Source organism: Ambystoma mexicanum, chromosome 2q (genome assembly GCF_040938575.1).
Source record: "Ambystoma mexicanum isolate Mex_15411 chromosome 2q, UKY_AmexF1_1, whole genome shotgun sequence".
Taxonomy (NCBI): Eukaryota; Metazoa; Chordata; class Amphibia; order Caudata; family Ambystomatidae; genus Ambystoma; species Ambystoma mexicanum.
In genome coordinates, this window is record NC_090924.1 from 985663541 (window position 1) to 985683517 (window position 19977).

Here is a 19977-nt window from a genome sequence, read left to right on the forward strand (position 1 = left end):
ATGTAATTCCGCAAGTTCCAAAGCCCTGAACCTGAAAGCAAATGAGAGGATTTCTTGGACTATCTGGTAACTGCTCTAAGTGGATAATGGGCAGAGTCTTTCTTATGATTCAATCCTTCAATGGTTTCCGGAGACAAACAAGACATTATTAAAATCAAGCAACATCTGTGAAAAGCTTGGTCCTTAGGTCTACCAAATTATCAAAAATATTTCCCTTTATATTGTGATGAACGTTAAGGTTTTTCTTCGGAAGTGTTGACTTAAATACCTGGTGACAAGTGCTGCCCTGTTGCCCACTAAAGTGCTTGATCAGATCCCATGGCTGCAGGTTTACCACCTTGCCCGTGCACAGTGGTAGCCACTTCTCTGTTATTAGACAAAACAGACACCTTGAGTCAAGGACACCCGGTTAATGTAGTGGTGCCTTGTGCTGTTGTAGCATTGCTTTTAAAAGGAAAGATGCAATATATTTAGAATTCTTGTTTAGGTATATACAATTACTGCTGTCTGCTACTAACGTCACTTGAGCATGATGCTTTGTTCTGAGCCGCACTCATCTGCTCTTGAATCCCTCTGATGGACATCTCAGTGGTTGTCTGTTGATAACAGAGAGCCTTTTGTATCCCAGCATGAATTTAAAAGATGTACAACTGCAGAACCATTCTGGTTGTTAATGGTTCTTATTTGAGACATTGTCAGTGAAAAATATCTTTGGGTTACACAGTTTGTACACAATTTGAGGTTCTAGAAGCTTATCTGCTACCAAATGTTCAGGTTGCTGAATTGATTGACTTCACTCAAGCCTGTTTAATGGTGAACGGTATCTTTGCCCACATTCTACACAGACTCATGTTATACCCATGGCATCACTCATGACACCTTTGTGTGTGTGACATAAGAGCATGTTGCATGCACCATCACTCAACACTCCCACATGGACATCTTGGACATAAGCAATAAGCATTCAAGTGTAAAACAATAGTAATCAACAAGGTACATCATCATTGTAAATACATACTAAACAATAAACATAACATTCTAAAACAAAACATGCACTAAAGCAAATATGTATTAAAACATATACAGTAAATGCTTATTAACATGTATTTCCACAAATAACAATACAAACACAACATTTATAGTCATTATACATATATACTACAAGGCCTGCAGTAGCGGCCCTGTAGTTATGGTTAAGTTGCTCAACTCATATAAAGAGCATTTTTTGGGCGGCTTATAACTTTGCCCCCTGACGAATCCTCACCAAACTTTCCAAATAAAGCCCATGGTCCCCCTCAGAATTAGTTTGCGAAGTTCGATGCGGTTTTATCCACGGGGGCAAAGTTATAGGGGGAGTTCCAAAATGTGTGGAAATCCTCATACATGCAATGGAAAAAAATGTGCATGCACCTACAGCCCAAACTGCTGGATGGATTTTTACCAAATTTGCACCAGGAGTGGTGGTTTGGGCTTTTTTTGTAAATTAGGTGTAAATCCATCCAGTAGTTTTTTTTTTTAAATGGCCAAAGGTAGTAACAAAAAAATGTGTGATATCTGGGTTCGGTCCGTGGACTCACTTCCCGATTAGTACCTCATACAAGCTCGCTGATTGGTCAATTGAAAACATGATGTGTGTCAAAACTTTTCAAAAGGAAACCAATGATTGTTTCATGAAACATTAAACTTGTCAAACTAATTAAGCTATCACTGGGGGGGCGAGGAGTGATGAGGATGGGATGGGATGAGATGGGATATGGCCATAAAAAGTCATAAAAAGCCCAAAATGTGGTGCTTTTTCATCTTGGATGTCCGTGAACATCTTAGATGTTCGGGGACATCCATGCATATTTCTGCATTACAGGGTTGGTTAAAATGCAGTTTTTGGATGGCTTGTAACGTTGGTGCCACGCAATGAAACTGCATGGGACTTTGCGTTATCGTTTGCGACCTGACCCTGAATAGTTCTGCAAAGTTTGGGTGCAAAATTAGAGGGGTGGTCCAAAAATGTTTGAAAGGCTTACACATTTGGTGCTGATTGACAAATCTGCACACAGGTGGTGAGAGTTATGGTTGCTTAACTTACCATAGCTGGTGAATTTCTGGCGGGTTTTGAGTTTTAATTGTAACCATAATGTCCCTTTAACAAGGTTGTTTTTCACTGAATATATATATATATATATATGAAAAAAAGGAGGAGAGGGGCGCACTCCAGTTCCCTGCACAGTAAACCTTCTCAGCTACAGGTGTTCTCCTCCGACCGGTTTCTGTGCCAATACACGTCATCAGGGAGGCTGTCTTAACTTGCAGCTCACAGCAAGTGCAGGTGTTAACACTTAGTGATGATTCTGCTGCAAGGTCTTCTGGTAGCTGTAGTCATCAGGTTTGCAAGGAACAGACTCACACCCAATCCCATAAATAGGGAAAGGGGGGGAGTAGCCTACAGTGAGGCACTCCAAAGTTGGGCATATGTTACCCCGGTGCTGCACCCTATAAGATTTCTGAAGATTCCACCCTTCAGAAAACTTGCAAATGTGAAAAAAAGGAGGAGAGGGGCGCACTCCAGTTCCCTGCACAGTAAACCTTCTCAGCTACAGGTGTTCTCCTCCGACCGGTTTCTGTGCCAATACACGTCATCAGGGAGGCTGTCTTAACTTGCAGCTCACAGCAAGTGCAGGTGTTAACACTTAGTGATGATTCTGCTGCAAGGACTTCTGGTAGCTGTAGTCATCAGGTTTGCAAGGAACAGACTCACACCCAATCCCATAAATAGGGAAAGGGGGGGAGTAGCCTACAGTGAGGCACTCCAAAGTTGGGCATATGTTACCCCGGTGCTGCACCCTATAAGATTTCTGGAGATTCCACCCTTCAGAAAACTTGCAAATGTGAAAAAAAGGAGGAGAGGGGCGCACTCCAGTTCCCTGCACAGTAAACCTTCTCAGCTACAGGTGTTCTCCTCCGACCGGTTTCTGTGCCAATACACGTCAACTGGAGTGCGCCCCTCTCCTTTTTTTCGTTCACATTTGCAAGTTTTCTGAAGGGTGGAATCTTCAGAAATCTTATAGGTTGCTGCACCGGGGTAACATATGCCCTACTTTGGAGTGCCTCACTGTAGACTACTCCCCCCCTTTCCCCATTTATGGGATTGGGTGTGAGTTTGTTCCTTGCAAACCTTATGACTACAGCTACCAGTAGTCCTTGCAGCAGAATCATCACTAAGTGTTAACACCTGCACTTGCTGTGAGCTGCAAGTTAAGACAGCCTCCCTGATGACGTGTATTGGCACAGAAACCGGTCGGAGGAGAACACCTGTAGCTGAGTAGGTTTACTGTGCAGGGAACTGGAGTGCGCCCCTCTCCTTTTTTTCATCACATTTGCAAGTTTTCTGAAGGGTGGAATCTTCAGAAATCTTATAGGGTGCTGCACCGGGGTAACATATGCCCTACTTTGGAGTGCCTCACTGTAGGCTACTCCCCCCCTTTCCCCATTTATGGGAGTGGGTGTGAGTTTGTTCCTTGCAAACCTTATGACTACAGCTACCAGAAGTCCTTGCAGCAGAATCATCACTAAGTGTTAACACCTGCACTTGCTGTGAGCTGCAAGTTAAGACAGCCTCCCTGATGACGTGTATTGGCACAGAAACCGGTCGGAGGAGAACACCTGTAGCTCAGTAGGTTTACTGTGCAGGGAACTGGAGTGCGCCCCTCACCTTTTTTTCATCATATATATATATATATATATATATGTGTGATCAACAATACCCATTGATCATATTTCTGAGAATTGTATATGCTTAGAATCACATGCTTTGCATAGATCACAATCTAGTGATTGCCTCTGAGTATTACATATTCTTTTTTAATTCAAAAAGTGGTATTTACAGAGACATTTGTGTCACAATAGTGTTACCCTATGTGTACAAGGACCCATGATATATCACATGTCAACATCTTCAAATTGTTTGTTTCTGGCATGAAATGTGCATGTACTGCATTCATGTAACTAGATTGTGTACTGTGCCTTCACTCCCAAGTGGAGAGGGTTGGCAGGTGCATGTGATTCTAAGCTGTTATGACCCACAGAAAGATGGTTACTGGGTATGCAATGTTTTCTTCTGAGGCTTGTAAATCTGATTAGAGTTGCATGCTTTCTACAAACTAGCTAGCAAAACCTGGGGAAGATGGTGGGTGTGTTGAAGCAATCAGTGGAAACAAATGTTTGGCCAACCTGGAAATCCAGCCTTGTTTCTGTATCCACGCAACAGTGGTGTATCCTGAGCTCTATGTTGCTACTTCACAAATGTAATCTAATGCTGCATTTTCAATAAAAGTCAACACTGCCCCGTGCTACAGGTGGAGTGGGCTTTAGGGATGAACAGAAGTGGCTAATGTGCCAAAGAGTTGCAGAAGTGGATATACCTGGATATACTTAACAATCCATCTTGCGATGGTGGATTTTGTCACTGGCTCACCTTCCCTCCTTGTTGCAATGGAAACAAATAATTGACTAGATTTTCACAGGTCTTTGGTCCTGCTAAGGTAGATCACTATAGCCATTCAATCACTGATTGTGTTAAGTGCTTTCTACCCCCTATTTTGTGGGTTGGGGAAGAAAGCTGGTAATTTAATGGACTGGTTTTCATGAAGTTTGGAAATGTACCTCTGTAGAAAGTGTGGATGTGTTCTTAGAACAACCTTATAGGTGAGAACAGCACGAAGAGTTCATTGATCAAGAGGGATTGAAGCCTCTTAATAGAGGTGATCACGATAAGGAAGGCCACATTGCAAGTTAGCGCTATCAAAGCGGCTTTATGCATTGGATCCGAAAAGGAGGCCAAATAACCTTTGCAAACACATATTAAGATCCCAGCCAGGTAGTGTGTTTGCGACTGGTGAGTAAATGCACTTCTCCCATAAATGCTTTGATAACAGGCACACTCCACCAAGACACTTTGTGTTGCGATGTGTTGTTTGCTGCTAGTGCTGCTGAGTCTACCTTGAGAGAATTGTAAACGAAGTCTGAATCAAGCAAAAAGAGCAGGTATGTACCACTATCTGCTGGTGTGCGAGTAATTGGGTTGATATGTTTCTTTGAACAACAAATGATAAATTGCTACCACATGTGGAATTAGCAGTGTGTAATATTGAGTTTTCTTGCCTCATGCAAGATGTCCATGTATTGCGGCAGCAATTGCAAATGTCCAACTCCATCACTTCAGGAACCAGGTTGATACTTTTTTTCCGTGTGCATTTGGATGTGTTATCTGATACTGTTGTTGTGTCCGTCCGTATGCTGCAGATTGGGCTGAGCCTGATCAGTGGACACACAAAGATATTCTTGGGAAGTCAGGGTACCCCATTAGCCAGACCCACATTGGAGCAATGAGAATTAGGGTTAGATTTCCATAAAGTACCTTGTGCACTACTTTGAGAAGTAATGGGGTCGTGGAAAAGGGGCGGGCTAATACCAAACCAATTCATCTATCGAGCGCTCCTGAGTGGCCACTCTTGTGGATACCTGGGCGTGAATGCTGGGCATTTTACGCTTTCAGCCGTTTCAAAGATGTCTACCTAGGGGCGATCTCAGGCTGGGAAAATATGCTTGAGTATATTGTGCTGAGTTCCCATTCCTGTTCTTGCACTAGAACCCTGCTTACATTGTATGTGAGTCAATTGTGCCACGCTGGCACATGCTGAGCTTGGATGAATATTTTTCTCTTGAAGCACCAGTGCCATATGTGGTGTTCGGGAAGAGAAAGTGGTTTTGAATGCATGTCACCCTGCTTGTGTATGTGAAACATGGCTGTGGTATTGTCTGTGTTGATAAGCAAGCTTCTGTCTTGAAGCAGTGCTTAGAATGAGCACAGAGCCATCTAGACGGGTCAGAGCTCTAATACATTTATGTGCTGTGCTGCCTGCTGTTTTGTCCAAATGCCCTGTGCAGTGAGTTCAAGACAATGCGCCCCTAGCCGGCCTAGCCGACCTATCCGGCGCATGTGGGAATAGTGATTTGTATTTTCAGATGAAGGGCCTTCCACTCAGAATATTTGACTCCGTCCACCATGGAAGTGTGTCTCCCACCCTTTGCGCCACCAGCACTAGATCATCCCATCTGCCAGACACTTGGGACCATTGATTTATGAGTGATTGTTGTAGTTGGCGTGTGTGGATCATGCATCTGGGAACAATGCTTATGCATGTAGCCATCGTCCCTAGTAGTTTCATAGCCTTTCTGACTAGTATTGAATGATCGACTTTGTAAGAAGGGACCTATGCTGGCAATGCTTGCACTCTCTCCTGAGAGGGATAAGCTGATGCTTATCTGTGGCGAAAATGGCTCCCAGAAATTGTTTGCTCTTACTCGGAATGAGGCTTGATTTCTATTTGTTGATTGAAAGGCCAAGTTGGCATGGAAGATCTATGGTCTTTTGTGTGTTCTGCAAGCAAAGTGGTGTAGTATCTCCTGTTATTAGCCATTCATCCAGGTAAGGGTACACAAATTTAGCTGCTAGACATCATCCTCTTTGTAAAGGAACACAGGAGAACCTAGTTTTGCATTTAGGTATCTGAGCACTGCTTATTATTACCCACGGTGTGTGGTGCTCATTTATCGACCTCGAAGGATGAAAGGCTGAGTTTGGCCCTGCCGGGATTCGAACCTGCGTCAGCAGGCTCTGCGCGGATGTCAAAGCGAGTGCTCTACTCGCTGTGCCACTTGACCTAAAGCTGTTACTGTCTTTATGGGCCACATTAATGAGGTGCAGGTTGGTTCCCTGTAGCAAAGCTGATAGAAGACATGAAGAGATAATCCCGTCCAATTGCTTTAGAGACATTCATCTTGAAAGGATGGTTACTAGGAGTGGAAAAAGCAAAGGATAGTACAGGGTGCCAACAGCAAAGGGGTACCTTCAGCTACGGGTGATAGATCAATGTCTTGAGAGTGGTGAATCAAGCACACTGTCCCTGTTTGATACTTCAGAACATCGATTGCAGTAGAGAACCGAACACTGTTCCTCTGCTCGGGCCAACACTGCTTCACTTACTTGTATTCTCATAGGTTCAGCCGGTTCTTAAGAGGGTTTAAGCCCAACCATAATATAGCACTTCTCCATCACACTAAAAGTCCCCAGCTTTCGTCTCACTCCTGCAAAACTTTGGGAAGACTTTAGGCTCAGGGCGTCCACAAGGAACAGATGGAGAGAGGTCAAAAAGAGGGAAAGATAATGAAAACAAAATGGGAAAATGGAGAGGCTCACACAGAAATATAAAGTGAGAAAAAACAACACAAGGGAAAAAGGAGAGAGTGATACACGGAAAGAAGAAAAAGCGAAGTGAGAAAGGAAGAACACGTGAAGGGGAGAAAAACAAACAAAAGTGAGTGAAAGAAAGAAAAGTATGAGAATGATAAAGAAAGAGAAAGAAAAAGTAAATGAGCTACAGTAACACGAAAAGGAAGGCAGTGAGAAGAAAGAAAAGTGTGAGAGAGTGCATGAACATGAATGGAGGGGAAATGAGAAAAAGAAAATGAATGTGATGAAGGGAGAGAAAAAAGGAAAGAAACGACAAAAAAGTAGAGAAATAAATGGAAAGAAGGGAAAGTAGAAGACAACAAAGAACTGAAGAAACAAGAAGATGGGACAAATTGAAATACAGAACAAAAAACAGGAGGGGTAAAAACATTGAAATAACGGCCTGGTACCAAAAGATTTGCACTTGAAGAAATGAGGGGATACCTCTGAGCAGCTCAGATTTGGTCCTGTTATGCGGCACAATATTCGGAAAAAAAAGGCTTACAGTAGGAGCAAACCTGGGAATGCCTCGAGCATCACTGAGATGCTGTTAAACAAGTGTGTTGTGAAACACACTTGTGAGTACCTCAGAGATGCTCCACGCATCTACATATTTGCTCCAGTTTTAGGGCCCGATTCATGGCATTATTTGTGTCAAAAATCGATACTTTGCATGCCATTCGGCAACCAAAACCCTGTTCGCTGATTCATGGAATCGACTGCACGGTACATTTCCACGACTTGCGTGAAGTTTGCGCATGCTTGGCGTGTCTCTGCGAGCCGTCGAGCGCCTAGCGCGAGAAACCACACAGAGCATGGGAGTGGCTTGCGCAGAGGGCTTGGAAGGGGGCGGAACTCAGAAAATGGGGAAAAACATGCGAAAAAGTGGGCGTTACGTGGGATGGCCCACAGGCAGTCCCTCACATGCCCACATTTGCACCAAATGACATGCATTCATGGAAACACCTGCATAGCTTTTCGGCATAGGAATTTCCACGCAAATCTCTCGATCACTTCACCACCGGAAGGCAGGCGTAAGTACACTTGCGCATTGGATTCGCAGCACAGAGGTGGGTTTGCATGTCGGATTTCGGGGTGCACGTACACAACCAGGATTCCGATCGAACTCAGGGGTGTGCGTATGCAGTGTAGTGGGGTGCAGGAACAGTTTACAGGGGTTTGCACGCCAATTTTCCGAGTTTAGACTGAGTTACGATTTTCCATATGCATGTTGTCGGGGTGCCGGCAACAGTTACGGGGGACCCTGCGCAGGGTCCGCGAGATGCAGGCCTGCTTGTGGGGGACCCCATGCACTGTTTGAAGGGTGCGTGTATTCATGCCCAGGGGAGCGTGCAAAGGTAGCTGTTCTGAATGTTCATGCTTTTCTTTTGGACGTGTCGGCGGCGTTCAGGGTGCAATTTGCAAATGTCTTTACTTTGTGCAGTGAATTCCATGAATACGCAGGACTTTTTTTTTTATTCTGAGCGCAGGCTCATGCAGTGTCCTTCTCTGCGCGCTGCCTCTGCAGGATTTCTGCACACATTTCCTTTCATCAGGCCCTTAGGCTTTATGATGCATGGATAAGATAGCAAGTGCAAATCCGGGATGCTCAGGGAAAATCTTATTTGTTCCAGCAGCATTTGTGAATCGGGTCTGTTGAGCGATAATGGTGTTAGAATGAAAGAAAAAGCAGGAGATGTAGACTAAGAGCGCAGGTAGTAGCCAGAGCAATAGACGAGAAATGGCAGGGAGAATATACTGGGAGGATAGCTCCGGGGCAACGTGCTCGCCTTGGAAGCAAGATCGCCTTGGAAGCAAGACGATAAGGAGCAACACAGGTTCGATCCCCGGGACCGCACTTAGAAACCTATGGGTATTAAGCGTGTTATAAATAACCTATCATATCATATATACTCAGGTGGTGTAAACCTATTGTTTGAAGGAGAACAGGAGTGGAGACAAGGAGGCAGAGGAAAGAAAAACAAAAAGAGGGAGAAGCATACACATAAATAGAATGGTGAACGGGGAGGATCTAGAAACTAGAACGGGCTGAAGGAGAAGTTGGAGTAGATGTGGGCCAAATGAGTGCAAAGGTGTGGCTGAGATAGAAACAATGGAAGATGAGGGTGCAATGGCAATTAGGGGTTACGGACGTGGTGAACACAGAGAGGTAACGGTGGAGAGGTGGAGATGAGAGAAACAATGCGAGAGATAGAAGTGTGATGAGGGCAGAGACGAAGGTGTGGTTCAGTACGAGTCTGAATGATAGCAACCAACGGGGTGGCGTTTGTCCTGGATGGGTTTCTACTGTTGACGAAGTTCAGCTGGGTTCACGGGGTGCCGCAACGTACACGTGCATTCTGCATTGGGCATGCTAGCATGCGCTCCTCGCAGCGGTACAGGTGTGCTCACTGACACAGTATGTAGGCTTTTTTTTTGTGGCAATACACATCCATTTCGGCCATTGCACATTCATGGCTTTAGTTTTCCAGGACCGGAGTACGTCGTCACCGTGGTGCATCCAGCGCGCGAGGGGCACAGTCACTCATGCCTATGGAAATGTGTGTCTCTTTCAAATCGCATTGCTCTCATACATGCACGCAGACGTTATGTGTATATTCAAGTACACCGTAGCTCGGGCCTCTTACCTCCCAAGTTCCGCAAGCCCAGTTCCTCCAGCCCATCGGATGCCTCATAATTCAAGACCACTGTCAATGCAAAGGACTCATGGAGGGTGTTTCCGCGGATCAGCTGCAGGTTGTCCAGCGGGATGCTTCTCACGTGGTTCAGTGCAATCAAGACGTAGCCCCCGACCTCCCGGATGCTCTGGTGAAGGATAAAACAACACACAACGGGTCAGGTGTGCTTGCGCTCTGCTGCGTTTACTACATATGTTGGCATTCTTTGTGCACATAACATTTAGCGATTAGAAATACATGGAAATCAAACACACCTGAACAACAACAGATTTAGACTGGATATTGACACGCAAGTTACTTCGCTGCTTATTTTATGTTTTATTGTGCTTTGGCTTGAAATTCAAACCTTTCACAATAAACGTAATGATCACAGGAAATACCAGAAGACAATTTGCAGAAAACATCAAAAGACAACGAACATGTATATACTTTCGTTACATGTCAAATGCAAGTTATACAAGTTTAAAATGGAAAACCATACGTTACCTTGCGGCCCAGGATTAAATACCCGAGGGAACTATCTGCAAAAGGAACCTAATTCATGCAAGTGTTCTTAATATCTGCAAGCCAGCAAGTACCTAATGCCAGAATTCTTCCGGAGTAACAGAGCTCAAATCCTATACAAATGTAACAGGTATAGAGTTCTGCGAATTGCAAGAGCTCTGCGTTCCACCACCAGTTGTTCCAACGTTTCAACTAGGTCTGTTACGTCCTGTCGGTCTGTGCCTGCTATTAGGCCCATAGATCGAGTGTGTGGTGAATCTCAGCCACTCAGCTTCCTGAGAATGAGGGACGTGGCTCCCGTCACAGCGCCGCACTGTCCCAAGGAAGGTGAAAGGTTTTTGAACGTCTTGTCGGTTGGGGATAGGGAAGCGTTGAGAGCAGCAGAGCCATGGCAGTGCATGACAGCTTCGGGTCAAGGCGAAGATCTTATGGCTCGGTCTGCTGGAGCCCTTCTCAACCTGTGCTCCTCCTTCCAGGAAGGCTGATGGAAAGAGGCCGCAATAGGACAAGTCTTGGGTCCTGAAGGCACATAGCCAGAAAGAGGTGATAGGTCGTGGACTCACCTTACACACTGCCATGGCATGGATGCACAGTTTCATTCTCCATCACCCCCCTACCTTTAGCCTTCCGGTGACCTCTGCTTGTGTATGCAGCTCTTGACACACACTTCCTTTAGCACCCTGGGCGGGTGTGTCAGCCAGCCAGGTTGCTCGAAACGCAGGCTGAGTGTCACGGTATAAGCATGCGTTCCAAGCAATCTCAGCTACCGGCATCCGCCGTGCCATTTTCCGTCCCTCCCCCTGCCGTCCCTGCTTCTCTCCCCCACCCCTTCTCATCCTCCCATCTGAGTGGGTTGGACATGAGGAGATCGATGCCTCAATTGCGTGGCCTTTGCTTGGAATTAGAGGAGGTGCTGGGATTGGACCGTCAATATATCCCTCCCCCTGAGCCAGCTAGCCGGCCTCGAGCAGATTGATTATATGTTTCATGGTGTTGTTTTTCCTGTCCTGAGACGGAAGGCCTCATACGGTAAGGACTGTGACGAGGAAGAGAAGGATTCAGTGTAAATGTATTACTGGTAAGAAATCATAGCATTAATTTGGGAGTGGGAAAATCTCACATGTCTGAGAATGCAATAATATGTAAAAGGAGGCCAAACAAGGTGCACAATTAAAAAACCGAGATGCTACTATGAGTGGTTTTGAGAGCATCAAATGTGTGTCAACTGTATGCCAGAGTGCTCACATTATTGATATAGTACTCTGAAGCGTAGATGGGGAGTGTGCACATGCCTTTGAGGTGGTAACACACCTACACTTTCTGCCGTTGCCCCTCTTCTCCCCTGTTTGTCTGGGACATGTGATTACAGTATGCAAACCCTGCAGGGGGACCGCATTCAGAAGGTATGAGAATGTGGTTCGCAGGAGACAAATTCTGCCCTCGCTGCAGTTTCAAGGGAAACCTGTCGCCTTAATCAGGAACCACAGAGAGCTTCATTAAAAAGAGAGAGCGTGTGATCCACAACAGACAGAAAGAAGGGTGGGACTTTGTGTTACATGTTTTCACTCCTTTACCTTTTCTGTTGCAAAGCACTCTGGTTATGACCTCAATCATACAGGAGATTGTTGGTGGGGACCCAGGACTGGTTTATTAAGGTAGGCTTAGCCTACACCAATCACTGTGGCCCATTTGGCTTTAAAAGAGGGCTGAGCCCCTCTTTTGAACAGATCATCTGAAGACTTTGCAAGGAGCAACCAGAATAATTCATTTGGACCCTGGATGAAGGTGCAGTCTGCCTTACAGCTTCCACCAGTGAAGGAAGGCCAGGATTTCCAAAGAGGGAAGCATGATCCCTCCTCAAACATCTCCCAGAAAACAGAGGGAGATACTGAATCCAGAGGACCCTCCAGCAGATCCAGAACTGGTACCCAGCCAGCACACAGGATGCCCTGCTAGGCTTTGCAAGTAAGCTTCCTAGGTGGGAAGTGCTAGAGAGTCTCTGAACCAACCCAAGGGCAAAGGTGTTGCCTGCAACACTCTGCTCCGCTTTGGACCCTCCACCTTAATGGATGACACAAGCCCAATGAAGAAGCTAGGAGCCGTGTATCTACAAGCAGCAACCAGCATCTGCCTTAAAGGACATTTTCGAGCCAGTCGAGCTCCTCGAACTGCAATCGACTGCAACGCTGACTATTGTCACAAAGCAGTTGCTAACGTGGTCAGAGACGCCTCAACCAGTGCTTCAGACCCGCCAACCAGTACTGAGAAAACAATTTTTGACACGAGCTGTCTCCCGCCTTGAACTCTGTCGCAAAAGCTCAGACCTGAAACCGACTCGACCCTTTCGCAGAAGCTCGGACCTGAAACCGACTCGACCCTGTCGATCACCAAGAACATCTACAACCACAAGGTACATTGTGGGTCTGTTCCCCGGGTCCTTTTCCAAAGACACCTAGTGACATTTTATGACCCATTGCTCCCTTTGTGCTGAAACCAAGTATCTTTGAACTATTGCAATGAATTACTTTACCGACTACCCTCCTGTCAATTTCCAGAATGCATTCTTTCCTTCTTGAAACTGTCTGTCCTCTGCATTCTTTTACAGGGTGGATTGTATTTTGTAGTGTGCTAGAACTGTCTGTTGTGATAATAATAAAGTAGATATGTTTATACAACCTCGACTAGACAGTCCCTTTTATCATTGTGTAATAATTGTATTTTCGCTGTGTTGCAACTACCCAACGATCCACGACCTTGTGGAGATAAGCCTGCCGTTCTGTCCATGTTACCAAAATTGGACAAGGAGGTTTATAATTTGCTTGTGTTTCCAGACTATTCAGATCCCCTCTGGTGTACTAGAGGTGTGGGGCTGATTGATGGTTTAGAAACTGATATTTATCCCTGGACCACAAAATGGACGTTCTGGTCTGAGTTTTCGAGCTTCTTTGCAGGGCACAAGGACCAAAACCATCATAAATGGTGTACTTCTAAGGCAGCCATTTAAAAACAGTATTCTACACACAGAAATCCCCAAAAAGCCATTAAATGTGCATACAATATGGTGTGTTGAGAGGACCAATCTTCAAGAGACATTTGTGCAATAGTTGAAGCATGCATTTTCACAGACTTTCTGTGTAAATAGCAACCGTAGGGAGTTTATTACCACATTTTTCACACCCTTACAAAATACATTGTCAGCCAATTAGCGGGGGATTTTGATGATTTGCAAAATCTTGAATGAGTAATTTCTCAGGCTATTAAGATTTATGAGGTCCAAAAGCCTACAGAATGTAAATATAACCCCAAAACTCCCAAACCATCTACCACCATGAAAGTGACAGAGGTGAACAGTGCTCCTCCTTTGGCTCTCAAGTCAGGGCCATTGAAAAATGCTTTTTTTTCTATCAAACTGAATGACCAACAGAAGAGGCCCCCTGCCCAGACCCAATCAAGCGATGCTCAACCCATGTTCCAAAATAAGTCTGAATTACAAGGGTTCTAGGTCCATCATGGGCTCCCCAACAGGGGCCAAATCAAAATCAAGGAACAGTTTCCCAGTGAAATCCTCATCAGAATTTCTCTCGGGAAAGAGATCTAACACCCAATTTCTTGCTGGAAATAGATCCAACACCACTCCAAATCAAAATGTCAACAATGCCTACTCTTCTAATTCATATTTCCAAAACACCTTTCCTCCTCCTTCTGGATTCCAGGATAATGGAGCCCAGGAGCATGGGGGAAAAAACAATGAAACCAAGTAGAGACCCATAAATTAAGGTTACATAAGTAATGGCGCAACAAAACATTCCCTATAGTTCTGATGGAGGAGAAAAGACCTCTCATTGTGTGCGACAGGTCAAGCAATTGACAGAGATCATTGGACAGAGGATGAGGGCCCAACAGAACCCTCAGACTGCCAACTTTCCCCAAAATGCCCTTTGGTCCTGGTCAGGTGCTCCGGGGGACAATGACAAGAGGCAAACAATCCCAATAATATAATCCTTGCGGATGAAGAAAGGATATGGATGGAGGAAAGGATATGCTAAGGAAAGGATGGAGGAATGGATATGCTAAGCAGTGGATGAAGCTTCCTTTCTGACCAATAAAAAGACCCCTGAATTAAATAAAGAAATGAAAGAAACTAGTACCAACAGCCATTTCCACTAGGAACTAGAACTAGAACCAAAAGCATAGAGAAATTCCAAGAAAATACAAATAAAATAGTCATCCTGGAGAGAGAATCATCCAGAAAATTAAGTCTTCTCTTTCCGATATGGTGTGTCAAAATAGAAGACCCTGATTCCGATAAAATAGGACAAGAGACAAATAAGTGCAAATAAACCCCTAGACATAAAAGCCAATCTGATAAAACAGAAATTATAAACCAAGAGAGTCCAGAAACATTAGAAGTACCCTCCCCCCTAAAGGATTCTGAAGATTGTCCTCTGAAAAGAGAAGACAGTGATGTGGGAGAATGGAACAAAAGGCTCCCACCAATCCCCTCACGCCCCTGGCCTAGAGGATCGCGGCCCAGACACCCGCCACGAGAGGAGTTTGCCTATCTACCAGACGACCAAATACCCTGGTACAGGAACATACGGATGTGCCCACCAGCCTGCCCACCAGCCTGCCCTGCCCATGCCGACACCTGCGGCATGGATGAACTCGACTGAACCATTCAACAGTAAATAAACACATCGTTAGAGATGCCATGACGACCTAGCCAACGGTCAGCACACCCGTGCAAACATGCACACTAGACACTCCCACACCAATCCACACGAAGAACATATTCAGTGCTATGACCTAGGTGACAGACACACCCACTGATGCGCATCTTTATTATTTTTCACATAGGTTTTTCAAAATGCAGAAACGCAAGACGCACAACGAACTCATCTAAAATGCTTGCTGACGCTTCTCCTAACCCATGCATTACAATAAGAAATATAACGAAGACATGATACTGGGGATAAAGCAATATGATACCATAACCTAAAGCGCCGTGCATCAAACATCCCCACCTATGCACCAGGCCCAAGTAGGCCGCAAGCAAGAGCCTCCATTAACATTGAACGAGCAAGAGTACAATTGCTGACCCTGCAGAATGAGCCCAGCGAGAACTGACAGCCAAGGGGGCAATGTTGCAACTTGCATGCCACAAGCCGAAGCCAAGGTCACACCTGCAAACTAAGCCAGACACACAGTGGAAAATGCAATATTAAATGTGCAGAATTCTGCCTCAACCGCGGTCTCTCCTCACGTGACCAAGCCAAACCTGACAGGGTGCCAGACCCAGGAGGAAGGAGGCGCCTGGATCCCACGTTTTGAGACACAGGCAGCAACAATGAAGCGACTCAATGGACATCTGCGGCGGTGGGAGTAGTCTGCCCTCCAGCATATGAACAAATCCTCGCATTGTCTGCACATACCCATAGTTGTCCATTGTTGCAAATGACAGGTGCACCGCGAGCTGGGAACAGCGATGGTCCCAGACTGGGGGGCTCGCGAGTGGACCAATCAGAACATGGGGCACTTATCACTGACGCCATTAACATTAGCCAATCCTCAGGGGTCTTCATGTAACAATTTTCATGTATCTAATTGAAGGGACAACCCAAGTATACCACCTGACTGACCCTCAACCACTAATAGCGTTCTCTATACGTATGCTATACTAACCCTACCACTCGAGGAACCAATCCAGAGTGGCGATAGGTTTTTTTGCTAACTTTCCCAGGTGACGCGAGTAGCGCGTCATACTGAGGTAAAAAGGGCCTGCGAGCCCCACGAAGAGACAGAGAGAGTCAGGACGGACGCGTACGATCCTTGACCCATCCCTGCCGTTTTTTTAATAAACAGCAGAACCACCTTGCTTCTTGCGTGTGCCTCATACTCATTTTTGGGATACGCGGGAGGAGTTGGGGTCTCCCTACCCGGGGGTCCGCGGACAGCCAGCAGACCCCGGCAGAATTTCCCCCCGACAAGTTGGAGGCACTGCTGAGATCTGTTTAAGATCTGCTTTTATTTTATTTTTCCGAGTGCTCCCGTTGCGAGGAGGCCCGGCGGCGCGGCCCCCTCTGCCGCTGCCCCCTTTTGAGGACTACAGGACCATCGCGGAACTGCGAGAAGACCGGACAGCGCAATCCGGATATTGGCCTTCGGGAGCCGGTTGAGAAGTATCCCGCCCGCGGTTGGCGAGTGTCCAGACGTGGTCCAGACGAGGGGAGGTGGCGAGCCGCTTGGAGGGGTGCACGCAGTCGAGTGGCCCCGCATCAAGAGAACTTGGTGAGTATGCCACGCCCAACAAGCAATGTGAAATTGTGAGGGAGGGGGGAGGAATAGAATACGGGAGGTGGGAGGTGTTACACAGGTGCGCGGAGAAGGTTTGATAAATCAGTATTGACGGTGAAGTGAATGGTAGCTGGACAAGTGCGAGAGCAGTCTGCTATGTTACGGAAGAGGAGGGAGCGGAGCACGAAAACATCACGTGCGGCCGCTCGTAGAAACTGATTGGCCTAGGTCGCGACCACGTGTAAGGGTGTGTGTGTGCGGTTTCCTACGATTTGGTGATTATTGATCAATGAGTAGATGAGGATCCCTATTGATCGAGCAGGAAACTCTATAGATAGATGACGTTTCCCTGTAGGCGGTAGCTAGCTGGTTGCCTAATACGGAAGATAATTGGCTGGTTAAGCCCTCCTGTCGAGGGGCGTATCACATGCGAGGCGACGCAGCGTGCGCAGTCCGATTATATTGTTGATTACCTTGTTCCAGGCGTGACAAGAGGACAGCTGTGGGGTTAACGGGGGTGGATTGCAAGCGTATTTTTGGCCTTTTAAAAACATGAAAAGAACTTACCAGTAGTTTTGGAAGAGATCGGTGACGTCACCAGTAGGGCTTTCATAGGATATCTCGAACACAAGGCATTTTTCGGAGAGTGGTGGGGAAGAGAATAATGGTAAGGGAGTAGAGACGGAGATAAACGGTAACAACTAGATCGGGGCAAGGTGAAAAGGGGGACGTGGCTGCGCACGGAGAACGCCGGCAACGACAAGTGAAGAAAGAGGAGGAGAGGTAAAAGAAAGTGGGACGGCTGTACAAGAACGTCACACGGGGCACGCAGCCGCAGGGGGCTACGTGCGCCTCGGCCGCAGGGGGCCGTAAAGGTGTTCGGTTGAGGAAGAAAAGAAAGAAAAGAATATACAAATGCAAATGCTATATTTTACTATTTTGTTTTAGCGGACAATCGCAAGTCCCCAAATTACGGGGCCAGGTAAAGATCTGAAATTGTATAGCGTACACTATTAGCAAGATAACCACTACTATATAGAGGGAGAATAACAATTGAAGTGCTACTATGTCACACAGGACAGGATCGGGAGGGTGGGGAAACACCCTCACTACCCCGCTGCAGCATATATGTAAAACACTGTCACCCCATAGGGAGAAACTGATCAAATACAGCATAGAATGGACACAGGGGACAGACAACAAAATGACGACACCATGGCCGCCTAATGGCAGTTTCGATCCATATACCCAACATTCACTATTAACCCATCTGCATAACACATACAAGGGGAAGAAGTTGACACACCACGTGGAGGTGTTTAACTTATGGAGGATGTTCCAAGGGTCCCGACCAGGACCAAACGGAATGTTCACTATGGGGGAAACAACGGAAGCGAAGATTAAGAAGGAAGGAGAGAATGGGGAAAAAGAGAGTGAAGGCACACAGAACACGGGGAACGGACAAGAGGGAGGAGAACAGAGTAACAACTCAAACGAAAATGAAATAAAAAAGGAACAGAGCGACGATATACCCCTAGCGAAGGTAGTGAAAACGGAGGGAGGGGGGTTGTATCCTTTAAGAGAACTAGGAGAAACAGCAAGAGAACAATTAAGGGCGGCTGAGGGGTACTCGAACCCGGCATACAGCCCGCCACCATATACAGCTACAGGTGGCCACACGGGAGGGGAGCGGACTAGTACGACGGGATCAGCTCATAGGAAGATGCCCGCAGGGGAGGGGAGGACTGGCGAAGAGCAGATCACGGAAATAGGATATGATGAGTGGGTAGCTGCGCAGGTACTATTAAAATTACGAGGTTCATTAACAGGAGAAGAGAAGGAGGCAGTAAGGAAAAAGGACGAGGATAATACCAGGAAGAGTGAAATGAAAGGGGAAGAGGGGAAAAGAAAGGAGGAAGAGCTGTTATGACAAAAGGAAGAGATTTTGGAGGAACGATTAGCAGAATTAAGGGATGAGCAGAATACACTGATCAAGCAGCTTGAGAGAGAGAGGGAAGAGAGAGAGCATGGGAAAGGAAAGAAAGTAAGAATGAGTTGGAAAAAATGAGGGAACGAACTGAGGAGCAAAAGAGAGAAGCCGAAAGGGTAAAGGCAGTAGCAGAAAGGGTATCCAGAGCAGCACTGCGTGACAGGAAAAGAGAGGAAGAAGAGAAAGAAAAAGAAATGGCAATATGGAAGAGGAGATAACTATCAGAAACGACAAGGAAATACGAAGAAGGGAGGATGATAGAGAGTATATTAGAACGAGAAAGAGCGAGATGGGAAAGGAAGAAAGAAGAAGAAAGGATATTGGAAAAGATGAGTAGTGAAGTAATGGAGGAATTGAAAAAGAAAAGAGAGGAAATTGGTAGAGAAATAGCGGAGAAAAATGAAGGGGAAAGAGAAGATAGGAGAGGGGAGAGTGAAGTAAGGAGGTATGTACACAGAGACACAGAAGTGGCAACAACATCAGCACAAAGGGGAGCAATTGGTAAAAAAGAAACGGGAGGAACGGATCTAATAGACTTAAAAACAGTAACGATTAGGGGGAAAAAGACAGATTGGGGGTTGCCATTCCTGAATGACTTTTGTAGTGAGGAAGAAGAAGGAATGGAGAAGGAAGGAAGAAATAGTGAAAGGGAAAGCCTAGATAAATTATACATCACCCGGACAAATAGAGAATCACCCTGGGCCTGCAGGAGAAAGGAAGAACTGGAGGGAAGTGAGGGGGAAGACCAAGGAATGGCGGGAAGGCAGACACGTGCAGCTACACCCTCATCATCCCGTCCAACATGCTCCACCACCCCACACTCATTACGTGCAACATGCCCACCTAAACTCGCACCCTTCCCCCACGAACTGACACCCTATGCAAGCAGGCTTAGAGACCTCCCTGGTCGCAGGCCGGGAGAACGAATACACACGCCCACATTAAATAAAGGAAATGATGAAAGAAGGGGAAGAGATGGAGGAGAAACAGTTACGAGCAGGGGAAATATGGACGCAATTGACGATGTAGAAGACACGGAAGAAGAGGAGGGGTGCACGGACTCGATTTTGTGGAACCCAGGAGATCAAACAGGACACAACTTAATGCCACTTCTGGAGAGGGGAGGGGTTAGACCACAATACGTCCCTTGGAAGCATGCAGACAAGGAAAATATAAAGTGCAGGCTCCCATCATTAAGTGGAGGT

At 46.1% G+C, this 19977-nt stretch overlaps 1 protein-coding gene across 1 annotated transcript in view; it reads right to left on the reverse strand.

The window, feature by feature from the left end:
• The window catches only part of EGFR (epidermal growth factor receptor), an 810606-nt gene that overhangs the window by 234530 nt on the left and 556099 nt on the right, over window positions 1-19977 (reverse strand). Inside the window, exon 3 of the mRNA XM_069648296.1 lies at window positions 9934-10111. Coding sequence (XP_069504397.1) covers window positions 9934-10111 — 178 coding nt within the window. The remainder of the gene's footprint in view (window positions 1-9933; window positions 10112-19977) is intronic.